Genomic DNA, 17,392 nt, shown 5'->3' with positions numbered 1-17,392 from the left:
TACTTCATGAGTCCTGTGGAATGACAGGTTATGGACATTATGGAGCTATGGGTAGGTCTGTTCATGCTTTTATGAAAGCCTGATTAAACTGGCCACTTTTAGTTTATTTATTTACTTGGCAATGGGGTAAATAATGCCAATCCAAAGCACGTCTTATGGCAGTTTCCTGCCAAAAATTGCCTGCCACACTTCTGGCTTCTGTTTGTCCCTGAAGGTGTCGTTTCTCATCCATGGAGTGTGGCCCTCAACATGACACATGGACATGATACAGAAAGTTGTGTGTGTATAAAAACTAGAAAGAAAAGGTTATGACAGCCCCACCAACCTTTCTGGGCTTGAGGATATATTTGGAACTGTGAGCACCACAAAATACCCATTTCATCAAAGAAAAACTGGTGGTGCACAGAGGAACCCCACCGTAAAAGGGCAAAACAACTCTACCCACCCCAAAACAAATAAAACAGAGACAAAACAGTTGGCAACAACCCACAAAAGCCAATAAAGAAACAAACCTCAGGCGTCACTCTCATTAAACAACCCCTACCCAAGGTTAAGAAAAAAAACCTCAATTAAAAACAATTGAGGAGGGCAGGGAATTTTGGTGAATGTCAAGGGGGTGTCTGAGGGTGTAGTGGCGCCCATGGTCATCATTGGGGGGGGGGAATCCCAGAGATATGATATGTAGGGGGCAATAGAAGGTCAATGCCATTTCGGTGCAGGCTTCAAATGTATATAAGAGTAATTCCCCAACGGGAGTTATATTTCTAGCTATGCTATATTAATTTAATACACCGTGGAAAAGAAACCCAGAGTTCTGATTAAGTCCGAACTGAATAGAAGAAAAATTGCTAATGTTAGTTCTGTTGGAATAAGTTTCCTTTCAAAGTCCTTTTGTTGAAGTATTGTTACTTTGACTTTCAGCTGCTGAAGTATCCTAGGAGACTGAAATGTTCTCCCACGGGTGTTTGGATGGTGCCATTTTTCATATCAGATTCATGCCCATTTAATCTGAAGTGTCTTTTCCTACGTAGACAGCAGACAGACACTGTTGGCAGGTGGTAGCATACCACGCTGGGAGGAGAATGAGCAGGTGGAATAAATCCTTGAAGCTACAACTGATGTTATTAGTACTGTAGTGCAATAGTTGTTGCAGACAAGAGGAACAGGAAGACCTGCTATTGCCAGTCTGAGGAAACTCAGGTTGCTACCTGTTTGTCTCCTGAGAAATCGCTATTAAAAATAAAGATAATACCTTATGCATGTACTGAGTTAAGCAAATGCAGACAGTATGAGGAAGATTGCCTGTTGAAAAGGTTGAATGTGACATATAAAGGGCCCTATTAACTTCAGTAGCTTAGGGCCTAATCAAACCTAAATCCGGCCCTGCACATTGCCACTACCATGCCACAATAATTTTGGGAACTGTAGTTTCCCAGGGTGCTGAGAAAGGCCATTCTGCGAGGGGTAAACTATAATCCTCTTCCAAAGCCCACTAAGTTGGTGGCCTGCACTTCCGCCTGTGGGAGAGATTTCGATAGTTTTAACTATGTGCTGTGTGAAAAACTACTTTATCCTCTGTCTTGAATTTCCTAGGCTTCCTCCTCATTGGATGTCTAGGATCTCTACTGTTAGGAGAGATGGAGAAAGACTTTTATGAACCCACTTTATTCTTCGTATCTGAAGAAGTGTGCATGCACACGAAAGCTCATACCTATGACAAACTTAGTTGGTCTCCAAGGTGCTACTGGAAGGATTTTTTTAATTTTGTTTTGACTGCATCAGACCAACACGGATACCTACCTGTATCTATTTTTCTATTTAGTGTATGTGTGGGGTTTTGTGCCAGCGTCACTTGTGAACAATATCCTTTTCGAGGCCGCAAACGGTATTCCACATGCGATGACGCCATGGATTAGTACCGGTATACGGGTTTTGTGATCTCGGCAGGAGGAGCCCCACCTCCTCGCCCTTCTGCCCAGGCGCGCCCCCTCCCCACCCACGAGCAAGCTGGGCCTCGCCCACACCTTTCTCGCTCGCGGCCGCCGTCTCCATAGCAACAGCCCAAAATGGCCGCCACGTCGACGTCGTGACGCTACGGCCAAGCGCGACCGGGCCTGTCAGCGGCGGCGTTAGCGGCGGTCCCTCTTCTATATCTGGGTCGGCTCGGGCTGCCTTCGCTGCCGCCATGCTGGTGCCCGTCTTCACGCTCAAGCTGAACCACAAGATCCTGCCGCGCATGGTGGCGGTGGGCAAGTACGACGGCACCCACCCATGTCTGACGGCGGCCACGCAGGCCGGCAAGGTAACGCGAGGACCGGCGCCCCCGCCCCGCCTGGTGGGTGGTGCGGGCTGCGGGGCTTAACTTCCCCCGGCCGAGGCTCCTCTGCCTGCTCCTCCGTTTCGGATGGCCCCTTTCCTTTGGAAAGCCTGTGAAGTGGGCGCATATTTTGCAAAAAACGCCCCCCCCCCGCCTTACGTCTGTTTCACAGAAGAAAATGCAAAGTGTGTACGTGATATATGGTGCATCCTGTGTGTGCCGTTTCGAGGAATGCAAGGCAGCGTGCGGGGTGGTGGTGGTTCTAACCCCTTATTCCTCCCTTCCATTTTCCTCTTGCAACAACCCTGTGAGGTGGCCATGGGCAGGACTTGGGCCAGAGGCAGAAGTCACGAGCCTCACTCAGCAGGATGAGCAAGAGAGTCCCAAATGCAGCAGGGCTGGCTTATCCGTTTTCAAGTGTGGGGTAGCTTTAAGGTCATGGAATTTAGAGTCCCTGGGCTTCAGGCAAGTGTTTATTAAGGGATCGGTGCTCCTTAAGCATACCTCTCTATATTTATTTTATAGTTTCCACAAAGAAACGTGGGACGCAGTCTTATGTGAGTCAGACCTTTTGTGTCCATCTAACTCAGTCTTGTCTCTGCTGAGTGGCAGTCACTCTTGGTTTCGGGCAAAAGTGTTCCTTTCCCTACCTATAGATGCCTGGGGTTGAATCTGGGCTTTTCTGCATGCAAGTCAGATAGATGTGTTACCACTGAATTATGTTCCTTCCCAAAACATCTGTGTCATTCCCCCACCCCCGCAACCCTCAAATTATTTTGGGTTTACCCTTTCTGAACAAAATCCAATTTAAACTGCTTCTCCGCAGTCTTAGACCAGCACTGTATAACCACTACTCTACAGTGCCTTGACATCACCCCATAGATAACTTAGGAATGCCATCTCTTTTTAACTGCTACATACTGTATTGTCAAAGTCTCCCTGGTGCTGCTGTTTTTATTTACTCAGCAATCACCTGTGTGGCCCTGATTTAAAAACCAATGAGATCTTATGTTGTTTAGGTTAAAGATGCATCCCCAAAGCATAATTGCCAAGCACTTCAAAATGCACCTTAGCAGCTGTAATTTGCCAAATGTGTTAAGGCTATGTACTACTATGCCTTGGTGTTCATGTACATTCATTTACAGAGATGTATGCTAGAGGCTGTGATCTTTCAGATATTGCTGAACTACAGTTTCCATCCCAAACCATTGACCATGCTGCTTGAGACTGATGGAGTCTTAACAGCATCTGGAGGACCACGTGTTCCCTATCCCTACCCCAGAGATGCTAGGAAGGGAGTTCAGTTTTGAAGAAGGAACTTTCTATTGGGGTTATTTCTGTCACCAATGAAGTGATTCTATAAGGTGTGGGTACTGAGCACATTTAGAGAGCCTTATTTTTGCCATTAACTAATGATGTCTGTAAGTGGTTTCCAGGTAAGTCTCTGAAAGCCACTTGCTGGGGAGTGACAGCTGGAGATTGCTATTACCTCATTTCCCAGCATGTGGGCTTCCCATTAGTGTATCTGCTTGGCATTTGTGGGAAAACAGAATGTTGGACTTTGTTCTGATCCAGAGGGGCTCTTCTTGCATCATGAAAAAGTAACACTATTCAAATTTCTGTCTCCCCACCCCCAGGTTTTTATTCATAATCCTCATGCACGTGGCCAGCGTATTAGTGCAAACCGTTTAGTGCCCAGTGCCCAGGATGCTGATATTTCTCTTCTGAACATTAATGAGGCAGTCAGCTGTTTAACTGCAGGACCTCTGAACCCCGACCTTGGCTGTGATTCCCTTCTCATTGGCACACGGACCAGTTTGCTGGCATATGATGTGCACAACAATGCTGACTTGTTTTATGCAGGGGTAAGTTAATTCCTCTTGTTTGTCATTTCTCCCCCTGCCCTCCCTCCCTTAGTGTTTAAGCAGTTTGAATACTTGAATTTATTCATAGAATGCAGTGGGACTGGACCAGTGTTTTTCAAACTTAATCAGTCTTTGGGCTACACTTTGCACATTGACTTGTATGCTGAGAAACTCCAACTTGTTGCACAGACTGTAGGGACATTGTTTAAAGCAGGAGTAAGGAATTTCAGGCCCAGGGGTCAGTTGTGACCCTCCAGCCCTCAAGACTCTCTCAAGGTCACACTCTTAACCAGTCCTGAGCTTCGTCTTTGAGTATTTTTGGCTGGAATGTGTTATTGAACCTTTACAATGCCTCTTGCTTGCCTGGATGGAGGAAGGTGTGTGTAGAAGCCTCTTGTGTGGCTGGGATGTTGCCTACAGTACAAAGGAAAGAGTTGTACCTCTTCCTCTGCCTGCTTCTTGCCTTTTGCTCTGCCCACCACTACTATGTGGTCTCCAGAAATGTCCCCCTACCATTGATCTAAGGCATACATTCAAATAAAACACTAGTCAGGCCTTTTGGGCCTCACTGCTGCTCTGTGTGAACTGAGCACACACCCAACACATTCAGCACACTCCCTGTAGTTGTACATTGAAGAATAATATTAGCCATTATGGGCATAAGGTTTTCAGGGAAGCATGTCTGCTTTTACTGATGGTCTGTCTTAGGAACCCTCTAAAAACTTCAAAGGAATCCCAGGAATCCTCTGAAACACAGTTTAATTGGGATTGCTGTGCTGGCCCTCTGGAGTCAGAGAGTTTAAGCCCAAGAACATGGGCATGACATAGGCTGTGGTACCTAAAAAATCCCCTTTTACCATGTATAGTTTAATATAACATAGATTTTACTGTTTAGTTTTGAAACCTGAAATTGCCTGGTTCTGAACATTCTTGTTTACATAATATGCTTCTCTGTGCATTGTCTGCAGAGGGGGCAGAGTTACTATATTTCTATATTTTTTTCTTTGAAGGTACCTGATGGAGCAAACACAATAGTGCTTGGAACTTTAGGAGATATTTCCTCACCTCTTGCTATTATTGGTGGGAACTGTTCGTTGCAAGGCTTTAATCATGAAGGAAAAGACCTTTTCTGGACGGTGAGGGCAGTTTTATGTTTTTGATATTGGACAATATTTATATTTCACTTAATGCAGCACAGCATCCAGTGTGGCCAAACCACTCACACTACCCTAAAACCGCCTCTGGTGGAACCGAAGGCCTCTTTGAGGGGGACTGGCCTTAGTCCATCTCAGCCCAGTCAATAAGAGAATCTGTGAACGGAGATGGCAGCTCCTTTCCATTAGCGGCTGCTTTTCCAGCCCATTGGGGCTTTTCACCAGCCTTTCCCCCCAAGTGGCCCACTCTCCCTTATTATGCATCTTAGCTACTTTCACCTGGCCATGTAGAGCAGGGGTCAGCAAACTTTTTCATTTTAAATAAAAGGACACATTCTACTCATGTAAAAACACGCTGATTCCCGGACCATCCATGGGCCGGATTTAGAAGGTGATTGGGCTGGATCTGGCCCCCGGGCCTTAGTTTGCTTACCCATAAAGTAGAAGAGACACTGACAGTGGGCTCTTTATACTCTCTCCACCTCCTTCCAAGAATAGCTACTAGAGACTTCTGGAAACTTCACCATGCATTTTCGTGCTCATGAAAATTAGCTGGCTGAAATGTTGAAGAGGGGAACCTTCACAGAGTCTCTGTGGCTGTTAATGTGTGTGTGTGTGTGAGAGAGAGAGAGAGAGAGAGCGGAAAAAAGAAAGGGTTTGTGGAGATAAAATACCTCTTTTGTCTGTATCTTGGAGTGTGTAGCTGTGTATAATAAAGGGAAGCTCTGCCTATAGCCCTTTTGGGGAGGAAGACTTTCCCTATACTTGTACAAGAAGTCACTGGGCAGAGACACTGTTGCTGGATGTTCAACCCTTACTCAGTCCAAGATACTAGCTAGCAGCATTTAAAATGTGCTGTTAATACAAGAATTAGTGTGAGGCTAAGTAAGTAGAGACACTGCTATTTTACAATTTTTGATTGTAGGTCACTGGTGACAATGTCCGATCACTGGCATTGTGTGACTTCGATGGTGATGGAAAGAAAGAGGTAAGTGGTGTGTGTGTGTGTGTGTTTTGCAGATACTTGCTTATATCTTTTTCTTGAAGTAGCAGATTTTGCATCTATGGCCCTTGCTTTATGTGACCTGCTGAGGCGCCCCAGTGGAAATGTCTTGAACTGTATGTCTCAACAACTTTCCCAGCCCTATCCCCTTCCCAGGGCAGGAATGCAAGCAGACTTGCTGGAAGAGCCATGCGTGTGAGGGCAGAGCACCCCACTGATCTCTCCTTAGGCAAAGGGAGTGTATCCTTGTAATCTAAAGCCACATTTTTCATGCACTAAGTTATACTTATTCCTGTGCTGTGCAGTTTGGTAGTTAGAACTGACATTCCTGATCTGACATGTATTTTAATAATTGGTTGTAATACTTAAGGTTCAGGGTCAGTGAAGAACTCTGTCCAGAAATTGGTTCCCTAAATACCTTAGGGTCTGGTCATGAGTTACTTTGCACTGCACTTTCATTCATGGATGCAATGAACCTCATGTTGAGCTGACCACTTCCAGAAGTTGCTGCAACCAAGATCAGGGATATATTTCAGAGCCTAAGTGTTTTAAGAAGTTGCTGAAGCTATGATCTAGAGAAGATACCAGCTCACATATTACATTAGCCCTGTGAGTAGACAGTCCTTTTGAGTAAAATATGAGTAAAAATGTGAGTAAAATGAAGTAGCACACACAGGCTCTTAAAGTTGCAGAGAAAGTGGGCTCAGATTTCTGGACTTGGGTTTCTAAGACTGGGTTGGTTTGCCAGGGAGACTGGTTCTTGTGGGCATGTGATACCATGTATTAATGTTTGTTGTTCTTTTTTTGTTTAGCTGCTCGTTGGATCTGAGGATTTTGACATTAGGGTTTTTAAAGAAGATGAGATTGTGGCAGAAATGTCAGAGACTGAGGTAAAGGGAAATAGTAAATTGGAAAAAAAATGTGCCAAAGGATTTAATATGAATAGGAAGATAAGAGAAATATGTGCATGTGGTACTACAAGATGGCCACACAATTTTTGACTCTCTAGAACAGTTTCTTCAAACAGATGAGAAGTGTTTCATGATTTCTTATACTGTATTATTTATTTATTCCATGGTAATCATTCCTGCCTCAACAGGCTCCTTTGATGCTAGCTCCTTCAGGTAGTTGCTTTGCCTGAGGTCTTATTTGAGGAAAGTAATAAGGGATTTGTGGTGGAAATTCCCATCATTACTTCGATTGTTACCAGCCTTGGGAGAGGGAACCAAAGTGGGAAACTTGCCTGATCTGAGCAGGTATTACTTTGAGAGTTTAGATATGTAGTTTTCATCCTAGGAAGACATTGCACTACAAAGTGGCTTGGTACAATCTTGTCCTTGGTACAATCTTGTCCTTGCATCTCAGTTGGTAATCAGGATGGAGCGAGGGGCTGGATTTGACCCAGGAACCACTGGCAGCTGATCCTTATTCAATATGCCTTTTCTTTCAGAAGCAGCCCAAGTGGGTTGGCCCTCACCTTGGAGTCTGAATCAGAGGATTCTGATACAATTGCTTTTGGACAATTTAAAATGGGGATTGAAAAAACCAACAACAAACTCAGCAGAGTACAAAAGGGGTGGGCCACTTGCAAGCCCTGGTCTAGTTTCAAGAGCTGCACGCCATCAGACTTATGGCAAGAGCAGTCTGTCTCTTCCCCAGCAGCCAACTAGGCAGGGAGAAAGATGGAGGGAAGATTGAGAGAAAGGGAGGAGGAGGGGAGAGCGGGTGAGGAACGGAATGTTCCTGTCCACTTTTGGCTTGGGCCCTGCATACAGTTGGCATGTGGCCCCCAACAGATTACATGGGGAGAGGCTGTGGATCTGTGGTAGAGCAACTGCTTTGCAAATAGAAGGTCCCAGGTTTGATTCCTGGCATCTCCAGGTAAGGATGGGAATGTTCCCTGCCTGAAATCCTGCAGAGCTTCTGTCAGTCAGTGTAGACCAGGCATCCCCAAACTGCAGCCCTCCAGATGTTTTGGCCTACAATTCCCATGATCCCTAGCTAACAAGACCAGTGGTCGGGGAAGATGGGAATCGTAGTCCAAAACATCTGGAGGGCCGAAGTTTGGGGATGCCTGGTGTAGACAATGCTGAGCTAGGTGGACCCAGGGGTTTGACTCAGTATATTTTCCTACCTCTGAGGGCCTGTGGCTCTTGACAGGAAGAGAAAAGGTTGCCCACCCCTGGAAGAATTAGCCATAGCAGAATGCATTTTGAATGTACTGTTGGCATTTGTAAACTGAATCTTTCTGTGATAGGCTTGTCAAAACAGTATAGTTAATGAATGTGAATAGCGCCAATATCCAACAAATTTAGCTGAAGGGTATCTGCTTGATAGAAGTGGCTTGGCTTTTCCAACTATTTACTGTTTTGCTGGAGCAGGTGTTGCTAAACTGTTCCCTTCCTTTTCCAGACTGTTACTGCGCTAACCCCGATGTGCAGCAGTCATTTTGGCTATGCCCTTTCTAATGGAACAGTTGGCATTTATAATCGGACATCCCGCTACTGGAGAATTAAAGTTAGTATGATCAAACTGAAAACAAGAAGGGGTAAAGTCAGAAGTGTGTGTGTGTGGGGGGGGCATTTAGGGGCATCCAGTTGCTCTGAATGAATGCTATTGAGGTCTGCTTGTCAAGTTCATCATGAAAATGTTATGTTGGATTATAACATTTTTATTACAATCAAGTGGTATATGAATCTTGTGAAGTAAGTAAATAAACAAACCATCTAACTTGTACACATTAATAGTTTAGCTTTGCATATCTGTTAGTGTAACGACAGCAGTTCTGACCTACCCCACAGGGTTGCAGCGGGGATGACTGAAATGATGCATATGGAGCACTTGAACACTTAAAAAGTGCTGTATAATTTATCAGTGGATTTGTATAGTCCTTTCTGAATGTTCAAGAGCAGGTTAGTAGCACTCTGTCTGGTTGTTGGGGAGGAGAGTGCATGTGTGCTGCTTGTCTGGAGCTACCCAGTGAGCTTGTGGTAGTTGGTGAAATTTGAACCTGGGATTTCTCTTGGCCTTGGCTGCTATGCTACATTAGCATCTCCCCACCATTAGTTGTGTGAACAGCTTAAAGTTAGTTTCAGGAAATTGCCCGACTTACAGTTTTATTTTCCCCTCCCTCCAGTCTAAAAATCAGGCAATGAGTATACATGCATACGATATCAACTCTGACGGCGTGTGTGAGCTGATCACTGGCTGGTCCAGTGGGAAGGTGAGCTTATGCAACAGTTATCATTTATGCAATTCTCCCTCCCTTTTATGAGTGTGATACTTCCTTCCAGCTAGATGTCACCAGGCCTTATCCAGAGACCACTACAAGATACTGCTGGCATTCTTTGGAATTTTGCAGCTAGATAAATCATCTCCTGCAGTTAGAATATGTAGTAGGCAAATCTTCATAGAATTTTTAAAGGGATTTTTTTCTTTTGGCTGCTTCCCCCCTACAAAAAAGTGACTATTTTTTGTTAAAAATTATGAAAAGGAAAGTTGTTGAAATAGATATGCAGAAGGGCAAATGACCCTTGGGAGTGGTTTTCATGTGAACTGATCGAAATTTAGTACACCTAGAAACCCTGTAAAACATGTAGTTTTAAATAGAAATTTCCCATTAAAAAAAACCCTTTCCTCTATAACAATGTGAATGAGAGGTTTTTAAAAAATACATTAAAACTTGGGATTCTCAGGCTCTTTGTTACAGGCAATGTTTTGTGGCAGTCATGCAGCCTTGATATTAAGGGTTTTGGCTCCAGTCCTAAGCCTTATGAGCATCTCCCTGGAAGTAAGCCTCATTTATACCTGGTAGGACTTACTTCTGGATAGAATTAACATGGTTAATTCACCCCCTCATTTTCTATTAATGCTGACTTGGGGAATGCTTTGTGTTACAGGTTGATGCACGTAGTGACAGAACTGGAGAGGTCATCTTCAAGGATAATTTTGCTTCCTCAATTGCAGGAATTGTGCAGGGTGATTATCGAAAGGATGGCAATACACAGTTAATCTGCTGTTCTGTTGATGGTGAAGGTAAGAGCATCAATCCCCTATGCAGGTTTAAGGCCTTTTGTCTAATATGAGTTGAACTGTGTGACTGTTTGTATTAAATTAGAAATGTTTTGTTGCTCCCAGAGCAACCAGATATGTTGTCTAGCCTGCCAAAACCGGCTTTCTTAGTCTTAGGGAATACAGAGGACTTGGGATGAAATTGGATAGAATTTACACTGGATCTTGCAGCATGCAGCGGAGCTGCAAGTTGTATGCTTTAGCATGTTGAGAACCCCCCCAAAAAAGTTGGATGCACTTGCACTTAGCTCCCATTGAAATCAATGGGACAGATTAACTTAGGCATCCCCAAACTGTGGCCCTCCAGATGTTTTGGACTACAATTCCCATCTTCCCCGACCACTCGTCCTGTTAACTAGGGATCATGGGAGTTGTAGGGCAAAACATCTGGAGGGCCACAGTTTGGGGATGCCTGGATTAACTCATCATTAACTTTCCCCATTGGTTCCTCTGGGACCTAAATTCAGCTAACAGTCTAGTTGTGTTTATGCAGGCAAACATTTTACATAAGATACTCGGAGATACCATGCATGTAAATGACCAAAGTATGTCATTTACTTTGATTCTGCTCTTTAACTGGAGTCTCTCACTTTCTGCATGTGTGGGAGGGAGGCCTTGGACTAGGACTTGTCATACTGCAGAGTGATTGTGGCAGTGGGCAGGAAGATAATGGGTTGGAAATGAAGTCTGCAGCCTGCTACCTTTTTGGAAAAGGGGTTTGCTTTATGATGATGTTCTTTGGACTGATACATTGTTTTCCATGAAGTCTGTGCTTCAAAAGGAGTTGTTTTAGTTTTCCTCTTTTTCTAATGAGTTGTTATTGTGTAGTGACAACTTTTCTCTGTCAAGAGCCCCTCTAGGTGGCCCGGCAAATATTTTTGCTTTGCTTTTGTGCAGTGCGAGGCTACCTCCCAGCTAGTCAAGAGATGAAAGGGAAAGTGATGGACACCAGTGTGGACCAGGACCTGATTCGAGAGCTTAGTCAAAAGAAACAAAATCTCCTGCTTGAGTTACGAAATTATGAAGAAAACACAAAGGTATTACTGAGTGAGTGGGAGAGTCTGATTCTGATCTCAGTCAGAGTAAAACCTGAATGTCTTTAGCACAAGCAGTTGGATACAACTTAAGACTTAAAAGAGAACCAACTAATCATCTATTCCAACATTAGAGACGACTCTGCCTTTATTTAGATGTTCTTCCCGTTTTGTAGCGAGGGAATGGAGAATGAGTGATAAAACGTCGAGAACAACTGAATAAATTTAACTGATCAGGGAGGTGAATTAAGACCTCCCAAGTCCAGTGCTAAACGGGTTTATAAGCAGTTTAAACTTGACTTAGCATTTCAATGCAAAGTAACACATGGTCATATGTGTGGACAGAAACAAATAATCACAAACCCTCATTTGCACATAACGTTAAGTCAGTGCTGTGGTTTGTTTCCTCCCCACAAAGTGGAGCAGGATGGGCACAATTTGAGCAGTACATGTTGTTCTGGGTAACCTATTGTTTGTTTTTAACTGTAGCTTACCACTACATGTGAACAGGGCTGTTGTCAAATAATAGAATGTTAGCACTATTTTCTTAGAAAGTTAAAAAAAATAATCTGATGATTGCATCTTCTAGAAAATGGCATTGCTCAGTGGCTCCCATAAATATTACAGAGCATTATTACAGGTCACATGGAGGCCCTTCCTCTCCACTTCAAATGCAGTGAACTCTATGATAGTAGTCCTTTCTTTCTCCTGAACTTTTCTTTGGTCTTGTCTCTATTCAGAGATATAGTCAGGTCAGAAGAAGAAGTTGGTTTGTATGGCTTAATGGGGAGAGGAGATGACAGGAGAAGCTCTCTGCTGACAGTTGCAGAATAGGAGTGCTCTCTCCCAATGGAGAGTTGGGGGTGACTTCATGGAATTTGTGACTTCATGGAATATTTGTCTGCAGTCAGATAAACAGGTGGTCAATTGACCAGTATACCAACACCAAAAAGAAATGTGGAATTTCTGGCCATCTAAACAAGGGTTGTTGATGCAGAACAGCAGATCAGAAGCAGCAACTTTTGGTAGTATTGACTGGCTTTACATTTCCTGGGTTCACATTTCCTTTGGGGAACTTCAGAAGGCAGCTTTAATCCCCATCCAGCCCTGATGTCAGAGCTATATGCCTCAGTAAAAGAAATAGAAGCATAGCTAAAATATTCTGTGAATACTAAAGAAAGCTGTTGCAATTCAATGCCTTTTCAAGACATCTAATCCAGTTTTGTTTAATCACTTCTGAAATTACACTCGCAAATAATCCAGTTTTTGAAATGGTTGAATTTGGAATCATGTTTTACAGCAAGTGGAACTAAACACCCAAGTGAATGAGATGGATGGACAAAGGGGTGTGATTCCTGCAAACACCCAGCTCCAAACAGCACTCTCGGTCAATCTGGGCTCAGATAGTGAATCCGCTCATGTTGAATTATGCATTTCCACATCCAATGGTGAGAAAGGCTTAGTCCAAAAGCTTATTTCCATAGGTTAACCTATGCTTTCTAGCTCCTGTTTCAGCTCTTTCCAGTCCTGAGATGCATATTTCCTTTTGTTTGGATCATTTCTCAGATTGGCATGCAGGAGGCCTCCATGATACATGGAAGAGCAGCTTTTCAGCCATTAAGCTTTCTCAGCTATCCATGCATGGAATATACATATATTTGGGCTACTTGGTCTGAAGAATGCTCACTATTTTAAGCTTTTAGCATCCTTTTGTGTTTGAAGATACAGGGTTCTGAAACATTATTACACTGAATGACTCTTTGGCAAGAAACAAGATTGTTTGGGAGGCATCTCACGCTGCAAAGATATATGGTTAGCACTAGGCGGCATAAGGGGCATATATGGCATAAAAGGCATAAGTCATATATGCCATAAGGCAAAAGACATAAATGGCATAAGGCTTGGAATAGCCCTGCTTTTTTCTTTTCTCTGCAAATGTTTGGACAGCAGCCCTCTAAAAAGGCAGAAGGTGACCCTGCTTCTCTTGGTTCCCTTTAATTGTTTGCCCTGTCCTAGAGAAGCTCTTTGGGCCTTGGGAGAGGAATGTTTAAAATCACTCAGCATTCTAAATAAATAGCTATTGCTGTCTTTCTGGTACTCACTTGAGAGTTTCAATGAATCTTAGATGTTGTGAATTGCACCCTGAAGGGGTGTGTGTTCATACGGTGTCTGTTTTATGAAGGTTGATAATATCTGGGTCGTACACACCCTCATCACCTAAGCACTAGTATATTTATTTATTGCAGGCCCAAAGATTGGAAGGTATTGGAGAAAGAAGGGAAAATAATTTGTAATTATGAAGGATTCCAATAACAGTGGCTCCTATTGTACTTTTATAGGATTCCTTCATAGTTGTCAGTTTCTGCATTGCTTTCATTGTCTTTAACTATGCAGCAGAGTTTGGCACAATATGGTGCACCATTAAATCTACATTATAGTACCTTCCTCCCCCCTTGCATAGTTTTGAAAGCCATGCCAAAGAAAAGCCACTAATTGCTCAGGTCTTTTCTCCCCTTTAAGACACAATCATTCGAGCAGTGCTGATCTTTGCTGAAGGAATATTTGAAGGTGAGAGTCATGTGATCCACCCTAGTCTTCAGAACCTCTCGAGCCGCATTAAAATTCCCCTCACCCCTCCCAAAGATGTTCCAGTGGAGCTGAACATCAAGGCCTTTGTCGGCTACAAGAATAGGTAAGGGTGATGCTGGTAGGTAGATACAAAAGAGGCTTTATCTAAGCTGTGTGTTTGACACATTTCCTTGACCTGCCTGTTCACTATCACTTGGATGGAGTGCATCTTCACTTGTGCTCTCTGCTTGGGGAACAGTGCAGTCTAAATCATGTGGGTTAATAGTCTTTGCTTAGTCCTGTGAGCCCACAAATACCAGCTTCAGCATTTTCAGTTTATCTGCATATTTTACAGGAGGAGGTTTTAAATAAATACCTGTATCAGTACAGAACTGGATTATGTATATTGGATCTGTTCATTCTTTTGGTGTTGAAAGAAATCAAAGCAACCCTTCCCCCTGCTGCAAAGTCATGCTCATGATCTTGTGGAATCTATTTGTTTGACAATTAGGATTCAAAGGAAGCTTTGGTCATGGCCTACAGTAGTCTTAGAAGGCTTCTCTCCTGAACATCCTCGTGTCATATCTCTCCCTTGCCCCTTGGTCTGCCTTGTCTTTTCCAAAATATTCTAAATTTGGTACAAATCCAAATGACAAGTTTTGGAAATAATGTGTGCATCAATAAATTGCAGCACCCCTCCCCCCCTCATTTGGATGCTCTACCATAACAATCTCATATGAGATACTGACATATCAGCATCTTTAACACTGACGGAAATTGGCTTTAATCCTACCTTCTTTGATACAGAGGTCAGATCTGTGAGGAATAAAGCACTCTGTTCTGCTGCTGCTTTGCATTGCCTGGGTGTGGCAGTACAGGGAGCAAATGGACATGATGACACATTAGGAAGCAGTAAGGATTATAGAAGTTGGGATCGGTTTGGGGGCACATGGGGAAAAGGAAGAGATAATGAGTTGCAAAGAGCAAAACAAATTTCTCTCTTTGACCAATAGGAGCCCCTGCTTGCCTCAGAATCTTGAGCACATACTCCCATCACCCCTTAAAATATATCTGTGTATCATTGAGGTCTAGAAACTTGCTCTTTAAAAACAAAACAAAACCAGAAGCTCAGGTTTCCAGGACTTCGATGGACATTAGAGACTTTAGCAATAGTTTCTATTAAATCATTACTCTGTATTCTCCCTGGTCAGCTTTGTTAAGTAGTTCTGTATACTTCTGTTGTAGAGTGCATGATTGGGCAAACTGTTGTGGAGACTAACATGAAAGTGGATACTAGCATGAAAATGAATACATTGGTACCTCCGGTTGTGGATGGGATCTGTTCTGGATGCTTCTGTGCATGTGTGCGGCGCGGTAGAGGGCTTCTGCGCATGTGCTCGCGGTGAAACACTTCCGGGTTTGTCGCGTTCGCAACCCGAAGTTTACGTTACCCGAGGGTAATATAAGCCAAGTTGCTGCTGTATAACTTAGAATAAAAGAAAAATAAGCTGGAGCTCGTTGCTTTCATTTCCAGGTCAACTTTTTGTGATGTTAGCCAGTGTAGGGACTGGGGCTTTGGAGAATTCTGTAGCAGGGATCATGAATTATTTAGGTGCCTTTTTATGCTAGAAACCATGTTATACCAGTTGCGTCCTCTTGATTGTTCTGTTTGGTGTCTTTCCAGCATGCAATTCCATGTCTTTGAGCTGTCAAGGCAACTCCCTCGCTTCTCAATGTATATTCTGAGTAGTCCAGACTCTGCTCCTGGTCCTTTAAGCTTTGTACGATTCACAATCAGTGAGAGGGTGCAAACAGTAAGTCTTTAATTCTTTTTCCAACCTCGATGTAGTTATAACTTTAAATGTGTATTAATTATTTTACTTCTTTTATGAATCACTTCCCATCAAGCATCCCAAAGTGATTTACAATAACATACATATATATATATATATATAGTTTCATATGTGGAAAGTTAAAACAGTTGCATATATAGTCAGTTTAAAAAAGAATTATAAATATTAGAACACTTTCAAACAACAACAGCACATACATAAAATCAGTTCCAATCCAAGGCTAGGTTATTATTTTTTTAAGAATAAATATCTTATTTAGATCCCTGTTCTCATCACAGAGCTACAATTCCCAGTTGAACTCTGAGAATTTTAGCTCTGTGAGAGGAAAAAGGATTATTTTAACAATTCTCAGCACCCTTACAGCTTCCAGAATTCTTTGGTTTGATGTGGTATCATAGCGCTTTAAATGCATGGTGTGAATGTGGTGTTCCTGGCATCTCAAGCTACATTTAGTTCTTGGGTAGCAGGGCTGGAAAAGATACAGTACCGAGCTCAAGTAGACAATAGTCCAGTAGTGTTAGGCAGCTTCATATGTTCATATCTGTTCACTCAGTGCGATATTCAAATGTTATGAATGTAACTGTTTCTCTGGTTCTTTAAATGTCTTCCTGTTAATTTTGCCTCCTGCTTTGTGGTACTGGAAAAGGACCTGATTGGTAGATGCTGATACTTTGCTGCAGGGGAAGAGAAAACATTGGGAGAATGGGGAAGTCTCCTTCACTGGACCAAATGGAAGATTTCATTCTGGGCAAGGGCATTCCTGCTCTACCGTTTATCTTTCTCCTGCTTGAGGAGAGGTCATAGCCTTTTTTATAAAAGAGGCAAAAAGGGGTGGCAGCAGATAGCAGCACTCTTGCCCATTGAGGATAATTTAAAAGAGAGACGGGAGTGCCCAGGACACTGGTGTAGGTCAGGTGCACACCTTGTAACGCAAACCTGGTTGGAGATGTATCAGGGTGACCAGGTGCAGCTTTTGGGAGCAGGAATACAAAGCAATCTAGGTAGGTCAGACTGAGAGCTGAAACCTGGTATCATAAGCTCATTCCTAGCATCCTCCGCCCCCCGAGGTATAAGGCAGTCTGGAGGAGCAGGTGATCATTGCCACCATTGCAGCAATGCTGCCTAAATTGCAAAATTTTCATTGGGAGCTTCCTGTCATTGACCTGCAAGACTCAGAGCAGGTTATTAGATAAACATAAAATATTTAGTCTGAGTGTGGCACTTGGTAGCCAGGGGTGAGAGAGTGCAAGGAGCTGGTCCTGGATCCATTGATCCTGGTGCCACATCTGCCACCGATGCTCCTCATCAACATAAAAGGAGCCGTTGTTCCTCTTGTTCCTCTCCCTTTTCCAGCAGCCCCACCCACTCCATGAGCCCTCATCATAGCTGCCAAGTTATCCCTTATTTTAAGGGATTTTCCCTTATGTTGAATAGGCTTCCTCGTGAGAAAAGGGAAAACTTGGCAGCTATGGCCCTCATTGGGAGCTAAGGCTCACTCCCACTGTATCCAGAGCACAGCGTAATCTG

The 17,392-nt window shown here is 43.4% G+C and overlaps 1 protein-coding gene across 1 annotated transcript in view; it reads left to right on the top strand.

The window, feature by feature from the left end:
• Positions 1-1,815: 1,815 nt before the first annotated feature.
• The window catches only part of BBS2 (Bardet-Biedl syndrome 2), a 21,276-nt gene continuing 5,699 nt past the window's right edge, over positions 1,816-17,392 (top strand). Inside the window, exons 1-12 of the mRNA XM_035117207.3 lie at positions 1,816-2,302; positions 3,955-4,182; positions 5,193-5,318; positions 6,262-6,324; positions 7,152-7,229; positions 8,752-8,856; positions 9,476-9,562; positions 10,239-10,374; positions 11,308-11,447; positions 12,745-12,892; positions 13,965-14,136; positions 15,697-15,826. Of these exons, the coding sequence (XP_034973098.1) occupies positions 2,186-2,302; positions 3,955-4,182; positions 5,193-5,318; positions 6,262-6,324; positions 7,152-7,229; positions 8,752-8,856; positions 9,476-9,562; positions 10,239-10,374; positions 11,308-11,447; positions 12,745-12,892; positions 13,965-14,136; positions 15,697-15,826 (1,530 nt within the window). The 5' untranslated portion in view covers positions 1,816-2,185. The remainder of the gene's footprint in view (positions 2,303-3,954; positions 4,183-5,192; positions 5,319-6,261; positions 6,325-7,151; positions 7,230-8,751; positions 8,857-9,475; positions 9,563-10,238; positions 10,375-11,307; positions 11,448-12,744; positions 12,893-13,964; positions 14,137-15,696; positions 15,827-17,392) is intronic.

This window comes from Zootoca vivipara, chromosome 6 (assembly GCF_965207765.1).
Source record: "Zootoca vivipara chromosome 6, rZooViv2.hap1.1, whole genome shotgun sequence".
Taxonomy (NCBI): domain Eukaryota; kingdom Metazoa; phylum Chordata; class Lepidosauria; order Squamata; family Lacertidae; genus Zootoca; species Zootoca vivipara.
Note: the sequence above shows the minus strand (reverse complement) of the source record. Positions and strands in the feature narration are given on the sequence as shown.